Below are 9,679 nucleotides of genomic sequence, written 5' to 3' on the forward strand. Positions count from 1 at the left end.
TTGCACATCCCAGTCTTAGACTAAAGGAGTTGCCCATCCCGGTCTTAGACTAAAGGAGTTGCCCATCCCAGTCTTAGACTAAAGGAGTTGCCCATCCCAGTCTTAGACTAAAGGAGTTACCCATCCCAGTCTTAGACTAAAGGAGTTGCCCATCCCAGTCTTAGACTAAAGGAGTTGCCCATCCCAGTCTTAGACTAAAGGAGTTGCCCATCCCAGTCTTAGACTAAAGGAGTTGCCCATCCCAGTCTTAGACTAAAGGAGTTGCCCATCCCAGTCTTAGACTAAAGGAGTTGCCCATCCCTCCCAGTCTTAGACTAAAGGAGTTGCCCATCCCTCCCAGTCTTAGACTAAAGGAGTTGCCCATCCCTCCCAGTCTTAGACTAAAGGAGTTGCCCATCCCAGTCTTACACTAATGGAGTTGCCCATCCCGGTCTTAAAGACTAAAGTACTAATGATGCCACTCGAAACAAATTCATTTGACATGTTTTATTTTACAAAGAGATTTCAGAGCTGCATGTCCCAGACTAGAAGTTCCTGTTAGGAAAAGAAAAAAGCTAATTAGAACACATCAATGGGTACATTACATCCGGCAGTGCTGTAGTAGTAGAGTCAAAATGACAACGGTAGCCGGTATGATGCTGATTAACATTAGTGAACTGTTTACAAAAATATAATTAGTAGACCCAGACCGATAATAGTTTAGGCATTTATGACACCAATAAGACCCTGATAACGGTAGAGGCCATAAATATGAACAACAGAAGTCTCAGGAACTTTAGAACAGTTTTTCCCCCAATCCTGGGGACTCCAGCATCACATTTACATTTGACATTTTAGTCATTTAGCAGACGCTCTTATCCAGAGCGACTTACAGGAGCAATTAGGGTTAAGTGCCTTGCTTAAGGGCACATCGACAGATTTTTCACCTAGTCGGCTCGGGGATTAGAACCAGCGACCTTTCGGTTACTGGCACAACGCTCATAGCCACTAAGCTACCTGCCACCTGATGAGGTACTGACTAGAACAAACGAGTGTGTTAGTGCTAGGGTAAAAACCAGGAAGTGCTAGGGTAAAAACCAGGAAGCGCTAGGGTAAAAACCAGGAAGTGCTAGGGTAAAAACCAGGAAGTGCTAGGGTAAAAACCAGGAAGTGCTAGGGTAAAAACCAGGAAGTGCTAGGGTAAAAACCAGGAAGTGCTAGGGTAAAAACCGGGAAGTGCTAGGGTAAAAACCAGGAAGTGCTAGGGTAAAAACCAGGAAGTGCTAGGGTAAAAACCAGGAAGTGCTAGGGTAAAAACCAGGAAGTGCTAGGGTAAAAACCAGGAAGTGCTAGGGTAAAAACCAGGAAGTGCTAGGGTAAAAACCAGGAAGTGCTAGGGTAAAAACCAGGAAACAGCCACCCTCCCTGATCACTCATCTGACTTCATGTTAGAAAGATTTTATCCAATCATGTGCACATCAGTGGTAACCAAGGGAGGATTTTTTATTTTTTTTTAACAGATGATCTGTGCCCCTAGCATGAAGCAGCATTTTCCCCTCACTGAACAGAGCTGATGGATGAATAAGGACTCATTCCATCTTCCCCTGACAGATATAATACTCTGCGCCTTGTCCAGTTGACTGCGGGTTAATTACTTTTGTAGTAACCATATTCTCAGACCAAGGGAGGCTCATTTCTGCATTTAAAGACTAGCACAGGTCAACAACTGACAGGTGCAAAGGGCTCAGGTGAAAGGGGACAGGATGCCACTTGGGATGCAACCAGACGCCCGTACTTACTTTGACACGATGCTGTCAGTCTTAGCCAGCCTCAGGAGGGAGTCGTCAGCCTCACCCTGCAGGAAGGGACAGGAGAGTCCGTTAGACAGCTTACCCTTTATATACACACATACACACACACACACACACACACTTCTCATCACAAAGAAAAGGCACAATATCAAATGATGCCATGGCTTCCTCTCCAGAATCTACACTGATGTGGAAGAACTGGACAGTTCATTAGACAGTTCACCTTTTTTACACACCTCACATCTCATTACACTAATGCTTTGTATTCAGGACATGGAAGTTCATTTCTTTGACACGTTTGTTGTAGTTTTCCTTTAGTGCCTCATTGCAAACAGGAGATGCGTGTTTTGGAATATTTGGTATTATGTACAGGCTTCTTTTCACGCTCATTTTAGGTTAGTATTGTGGAGTAACTACAATGTAACACATCTCATAACACTACTCAGGGATGTGATCAGAAACATAGAAAATCAAGACTATAGGGGGATAGTTCAGTCATATGAACCCGGATGCTACGATCACAGATACGGTTGTTGCCCGTGGAAGTATTGTCTGAGGTTTGCCTATAACCTTGCGTTGGAAGAGACAGCAGGGCCTCAAACCATTTCAGTTCTCTAACAAGAGGACAGGGCCTCAAACCATTTCAGTTCTCTAACAAGAGGACAGGGCCTCAAACCATTTCAGTTCTCTAACAAGAGGACAGGGCCTCAAACCATTTCAGTTCTCTAATAGACACTACAGGAGAGTACAGGTCCAATACAGATCAACAGCCTGCAACATCGCCTTGTAGGGTTACAAAATTAACTTTCCCTAAACTCCCAGGTATTCCCGAAATCCTGGTTAGGCGGCATCTCGGAATCAGGAGGGAACAAGCAGAAAATCCAGACTCCTCTAACCAGGATTTCTGGAATACCTGGGAATTTAGGGAAAAGTTACCGGAAATGTGCAACCCTTGCCTTGTGAAAAAAGAGGAAACCTACCATTCTACGGATGGCACCGCAGATAGCGTAGGTTTTGAACTGGCCGTTGAAGCGACCGGTTACCTTGTCAACCTGCAAATAGAAAATACAATGGGGAAATGGAATTAGTACAAATGAGATCTTAAGAGTAATCATGAGTAGAGTGCGCTAGGTTAACACATCAGATCAACGAAGACAGTACCAGGTTGCGTCCCAAATAGCACACTATTCCCTATACAGCGCACTGCCTTTGGGCCGACAGGGCCTCTGGACAAAGGCACGTTCAGCAGGACGCAACGTTCTGGAATATTTAGAAAGAGTTAGCCTTGAGCGAGATATGTCATCAGTAATGTTACCTCAGCAATGTTGATCTGGATGGAGGCATGGTCCTTGGCTCCAATGATCCTGTTGCTTGCAGAGCTGAAAGACAGGGAAAAATGGAATTAGAGGGGGTGTTTTCATCAGCACTGTAAAGTTAGCTAGCGAATCACAAACCGGAAGGCACTATTAATTCTAATACATTAGCTACTCCAGAGAGCAACTGTATTTAATAAGGCACTTTTTAGACCAAGTAGTCACAAGTCGCTTTACGGATACCTAGTCTTTACATCAAGTCACTTTACAGAAACCTAATCTTTACATCAAGTCACAAGGTGCTTTACAGATACCTAGTCTTTACATCAAGTCACTTTACAGATACCTATAGTCTTTACATCAAGTCACTTTACAGATACCTAGTCTTTACATCAAGTCACAAGGTGCTTTACAGATACCTAGTATCTACATCAAGTCACTTTACAGATACCCAGTCTTTACATCAAGTCACTTTACAGATACATAGTCTTTACATCAAGTCACAAGGTGCTTTACAGATTTTTTTTTTTATTTTATTTCACCAGGTAAGCCAGTTGAGAACAAGTTCTCGTTTACAACTGCGACCTGGCCAAGATAAAGCATAGTAGTGCGATAAAAACAACCTAGTCTTTACATCAAGTCACAAGTCACTTTACAGATACCTGGTCTTTATGTCAAGTCACAAGGTGCTTTACAGATACCTAGTCTTTACATCAAGTCACAAGGTGCTTTACAGATAAAAAGTCTAAAACCTCAAAGAACAAGAAATACATAAGAGAAGAGCTAGCTAACAAGCAGGTTAGTTAGTTGTCAGGAGACCCGACGTTGAATTTCATTGGATTCAACGTTGGGCATAAATACATTTGCATTTGGATCAGGAAAGTTTCCTTTCACAGCCTCTACAAGCCAATGTTGAATAAAAATTATATATATATATATTTTTTTACATACTTTACCGCTTGTCCGTGCAGTCGGTCCTTTTGCAGGTAGGAAAGTGAGACAATACAGCCACAGGAAAGTATAATTGCATCAACTTTTCAAAGCGCAGGTAGTGCGTTCAGATTTCTATCACCCGAAGCATGAGCACAAGATGAAAATTTGCAGAGCTCGTGTTTACATAGTTCTGTGCATGCTTCAGGTGATAGAAATTGGAACATAAAGGTACGTTAAAAATATAATTTCACTCAGCATTCTGCCTCGTAGAGGAAACTTTCCTTGATCCAAATGCTAATTTATGCCCCCTGACTTACAATTCAATGAAAATCAACAGCGGGTTTCCCCGGGCTTGTTAGCCAGTCATCACAGGCTTCCATAATACAGTGGTGCTCTGGGTACTCACCATTTACGTGGGACGTACAGGTCCACGAATTCACCGGCGTCGTTCTGCATTCTGATTTTGGGTGATGATCGGTCACTCGATCTGTGAGTAGCAGAGGAAAACGATTAATAAACATTAAGCAGCTAGGCCCACACAGAAGTTCAGTGTATCGTAGTCCGGAAACCCGACATTGAATTTCATTAAATTGTACTTCGGGCATAAATGAGCGTTTGGATCAGGAAAGTTTCCTCTCGCGACCTCTACAAGCCAGAATGCTGAATAAAATAATACTTTACCGGTTGTCCCGTGTGGTTGGTTCTTTTACAGGTAGGAATGTGAGACAGGAACGTATAATTACATCAGCTTTTCAAAGCGCTGGTGGTACGTTCAGATTTCTATCACGTGAAGCATGCATGCGCGCTATGCAAGCCTGCTTCACGAGCTCATGCTTACATGGTTCTGCGTATACTTTAGGTGATAGACATCTGAACGTACTACCAGCGCTTTGAAAGTCGATTTAAGTATACTTTCCTGTGGATATATTGTCTCACATTTTATTCAACATTCTGGCTTGTAGAGGTCGACATAGTAGCGTTAATTTCATCGACCCTTGCTAGGTTTCCATCCAATTGGCGACAGATTTTCACGCGAATATTTTTAAAATCCGCATAAATTGAATATGCGCATTTTCCTGTTAAATATGTGCGTGATGACAGTGCACATAAAAAATAACCTTTACTGTTAAATTCCCATTTACCAAATAAAAAAGTTAAAATGGGTTTCCATCAAATTTTCAACTGTTGGTTTTATCACAAAATGTTGCATTATGTAGCGAATGTGCCCACTCTTGTCTTGGCAAGTACGTTCTACAGTCCGGGTATAGCCTACATTACATTATTATAGAGAAAATAGCAGATTATTTTAATTTGTCAAACTGCAGCCAAGCATCGATCATCATGTCACCAGAAAAAGACCCTAGATATGTAAAAAAACGCATATGAATTATGTAGATACTCATCTAAGAAAACCAAACGGTACAAATCACATCTATCACAATCCGTTCAAAAGTTATTGGCGTTTCTACCCTTGTAGGAGTGACATAATTAGCGTGACAAAGAATAGAGTCCAGAGACAAATACAGTGCTAACTTTTCATATTACGAAATTCCTGTTATTTTACGAAGATTTCTCACGAAAACAAGCGCATCTCTGAAATGTCAACGGAGCACTGAGCTCTTTGTCTCAGCCTTTTACTTTAATTCAGCTCGTCATGCTAATGTTGCGACCCGCGGAAACAGACGACCACCACAACATGTCAAATCCTAAAAAGTTGCTGCGAGAAAGCGGTAACATAGCTCAGTGCTTATTATCGAAACTATTAGGTTCCCAAATCTGACTTTTTGGATATGTTAATGTTAGAGACCCCACTGAACGATTCTGAATAATTTGTCTTGGTAAAATGTATTTTATAACATAAGGAAGTGATATTTCATCACCAAAGGAGCGCTCACACCCTACAAATAGCTAGCTACATTTGCGTACGCTTGCTAGTCTGAAAATGACTAGCAGTTTGCTCGAGTTAGGAAAAAAGCAACACTGCCCTATTATAGTAAGAATTTAATAAGACCCCGTTTTCCCCGAAAACAATGTCTCTAGTTGAGAGGTGAGGCTTTCTATTAGTTGCTAGTGGCTACGAAGCCATGTGAAATCTGCGTTGACGGCTCCAGCATGTGGCAAATAGCCGTAGCATGCCCTGTTTTTACCATAAAATATATCAAAATAACGTCAGCATTCAAACCAAACAAAGCACTACCGTTAGCGGAGCTGCTTAGCAATATATTATTTCACGAAATCGACATCCATGGTTGATAATAGTACAGTATTTTCGTATTTGTACAACAGAGAAAATGCCTCTCTCACCGTTGATCACAAATGGCTGACAGGAAAGAGAGAGTATAGCTACCGGAAGTTAAAGCCAGTTCGACTGGTGTTGCAAGCAATTACTTCCGTTGGACGATTAAAAAACGTATAAAATGTTCCTTTTTTGAAACTGCCATAGAAATAATGTATAATGGAATAGAGAGAGAGAGAGAGAGAGAGAGAGAGAGAGAGAGGACAACAACAACAACAACAACAACACAATTAGACCCAACCAAATCATGAGAAAACAAAAAGAGAATTACTTGACACATTGGAAAGAACAAACAAAAAAACAGAGCAAACTAGAATGCTATTTGGCCCTAAACAGAGAGTACACAGTGGCAGAATACCTGACCACTGTGACTGACCCAAATTTAAGGAAAGCTTTGACTATGTACAGACTCAGTGAGCATAGCCTTGCTATTGAGAAAGGCCGCCGTAGGCAGACCTGGCTCTCAAGAGAAGACAGGCTATGTGCACACTGCCCACAAAACGAGGTGGAAACTGAGCTGCACTTCCTAACCTCCTGCCAAATGTATGACCATATTAGAGACACATATTTCCCTCAGATTACAGCGATCCACAAAGAATTCGAAAACAAACCCAATTTTGATAAACTCCCTTATCTACTGGGTGAAAAACCACAGTGTGCCATCACAGCTGCAAGATTTGTGACCTGTTGCCACAAGAAAAGGGCAACCAGTGAAGAACAAACACCATTGTAAACACAACCCATATTTATGTTTATTTATTTTCCCATTTTTACTTTAACTATTTGCACGTTGTTACAACACTGTATATATACATAATATGACATTTGAAATATCTTGATTCTTTTGAAACTCCTGAGTGTAATGTTTACTCTTAATATTTATTGTTTATTTCACTTTTGTTTACTATCTACTTCACTTGCTTTGGCAATGTTAACATACGTTTCCCATGCCAATAAAGCCCTTAAATTGAATTGAATTGAATTGAATTGAGAGAGAGAGAGAGAGAGAGAGAGAGAGAGAGAGAGAGAGAGAGAGGTCTTATTATTATTTATTTGATTTCACCTTTATTTAACCAGGTAAGCCAGTTGAGAACAAGTTCTCATTTACAACTGCGACCTGGCCAAGATAAAGCAAAGCAGTGCGATAAAAACAACAACACAGAGTTACATATGAGGTAAACAAAACATAAAGTAAAAAATACAACAGAAAATATATATACAGTGTGTGCAAATGTAGCAAGTTATGGAGGTAAGGCAATAAATAGGCCATAGTGCAAAATAATTACAATTTAGTATTAACACTGGAATGATAGATGTGCAAGAGATGATGTGCAAATAGAGATACTGGGGTGCAAATGAGCAAAATAAATAACAATATGGGGATGAGGTAGTTGGGTGGGCTAATTTCAGAATGGCTGTGTACAGGTGCAGTGATCGGTAAGCTGCTCTGACAACTGATGCTTAAAGTTAGTGAGGGAGATAAGAGTCTTCAGCTTCAGAGATTTTTTGCAATTCGTTCCAGTCATTGGCAGCAGAGAACTGGAAGGAATGGCGGCCAAAGGAGGTGTTGGCTTTGTGTTGCTATGGTGACCAATGACCTAAGATAAGACAGGGATTTGCCTAGAAGTGATTAATAGATGACCTGGAGCCAGTGGGTTTGGCGACGAATATGTAGTGAGGACCAGCCAACAAGAGCGTACAGGTCACAGTGGTGGGTAGTATATGGGGCTTTGGTGACAAAACGGATGGCACTGTGATAGACTACATCCAATTTGCTGAGTAGAGTGTTGGAGGCTATTTTGTAAATGACTTCACCGAAGTCAAGGATCGGTAGGATAGTAAGTTTTACGAGGGCATGTTTGGCAGCATGAGTGAAGGAGGCTTTGTTGCGAAATAGGAAGCCGATTCTAGATTTCACTTTGGATTGGAGATGCTTAATGTGAGTCTGGAAGGAGAGTTTACAGTCTAACCAGACACCTAGGTATTTGTAGTTGTCCACATACTCTAGGTCAGACCCGCCGAGAGTAGTGATTCTAGTCGGGGGGCGGGTGCCAGCAGCGTTCGTTTGAAGAGCATGCATTTAGTTTTACTAGTGTTCAAGAGCAGTTGGAGGCTACGGAAGGAGTGTTGTATGACGTTGAAGGTTTGTGAACACAGTGTCCAATGAAGGGCCAGATGTATACAAAATAATTAAATAAGCGTGAACATCTTAAGTGTCTATCCGTTTGATGCAGATTAGATAAACAAGTATAACAGGTACATCATTTTATTAGGCAGATAACCATTCAGTTGTTGAAAATACATAATATTGTTAGACATATATTTATGAATACAATCATTCAAATATGCAATAACAAGATATTTCCTTCACCTTCAATATGAAGCAAACAATTGACAAGAAAGAAAAATACAGAATATGTAGGTATTCATTACATCACCTAAGTCAATAAATAGGTAGCATTTGAGAAACAATTCAAATAGATATCATTATATATGAAACTCTCCACAAGTGATAAAAATGTAAGTCTCTCTGGATAAGAGTGTCTGCTAAATGACTCACTACTGTAGTCTCTCTGGATAAGAGCGTCTGCTAAATGACTCACTACTGTAGTCTCTCTGGATAAGAGCGTCTGCTAAATGACTCACTACTGTAGTCTCTCTGGATAAGAGCGTCTGCTAAATGACTCACTACTGTAGTCTCTCTGGATAAGAGTGTCTGCTAAATGACTCACTACTGTAGTCTCTCTGGATAAGAGCGTCTGCTAAATGACTCACTACTGTAGTCTCTCTGGATAAGAGCGTCTGCTAAATGACTCACTACTGTAGTCTCTCTGGATAAGAGCGTCTGCTAAATGACTCACTACTGTAGTCTCTCTGGATAAGAGTGTCTGCTAAATGACTCACTACTGTAGTCTCTCTGGATAAGAGCGTCTGCTAAATGACTCACTACTGTAGTCTCTCTGGATAAGAGCGTCTGCTAAATGACTCACTACTGTAGTCTCTCTGGATAAGAGTGTCTGCTAAATGACTCACTACTGTAGTCTCTCTGGATAAGAGCGTCTGCTAAATGACTCACTACTGTAGTCTCTCTGGATAAGAGTGTCTGCCAAATGACTTACATGTAAATGGATTACACAATTCACAAAACCTGTGTTTAAATCCCTCTAGAGGACTACACATCTAACCCAGAGCAGGGTTCACTGGAGATGCACTGTTGAGGCCTTTTGCTCCACTAGGAGCTAAAATAAATCAAGTAATTTTAACATTTAAATAACATTTACATTACAATTCATTGCGGTCATTTAGCAGACACTCTTATCCAGAGCCACTTACTGTCAGTGCATTCA

At 41.0% G+C, this 9,679-nt stretch overlaps 1 protein-coding gene across 1 annotated transcript; it reads right to left on the reverse strand.

Moving 5' to 3' along the window:
* Positions 1-471: 471 nt before the first annotated feature.
* Positions 472-6,407, reverse strand: rps21 (ribosomal protein S21). The gene is made up of 6 exons (XM_041857229.1): positions 6,341-6,407; positions 4,443-4,523; positions 3,106-3,169; positions 2,771-2,842; positions 1,779-1,834; positions 472-534 (listed from the first exon to the last, which is right to left on the reverse strand). The coding sequence occupies exons 2-6, from the start codon at positions 4,490-4,492 to the stop codon at positions 525-527; spliced, it is 252 nt and encodes an 83-aa protein (XP_041713163.1). The 5' UTR covers positions 4,493-4,523; positions 6,341-6,407; the 3' UTR covers positions 472-524.
* Positions 6,408-9,679: the final 3,272 nt, after the last annotated feature.

This window comes from Coregonus clupeaformis, chromosome 30, assembly GCF_020615455.1.
Source record: "Coregonus clupeaformis isolate EN_2021a chromosome 30, ASM2061545v1, whole genome shotgun sequence".
Lineage (NCBI taxonomy): Eukaryota > Metazoa > Chordata > Actinopteri > Salmoniformes > Salmonidae > Coregonus > Coregonus clupeaformis.

Excerpts from the sequence above, each read along its gene's own strand:
- rps21 (XM_041857229.1), bottom strand. The coding sequence starts at position 4,492 with ATGCAGAACGACGCCGGTGAATTCGTGGACCTGTACGTCCCACGTAAA. Across the intron at positions 3,170-4,442 it reads CTGTACGTCCCACGTAAATG|CTCTGCAAGCAACAGGATCA; the intron begins GTGAGTACCCAG and ends CCTGTCTTTCAG. Across the intron at positions 2,843-3,105 it reads TCCAGATCAACATTGCTGAG|GTTGACAAGGTAACCGGTCG; the intron begins GTAACATTACTG and ends TTCTATTTGCAG.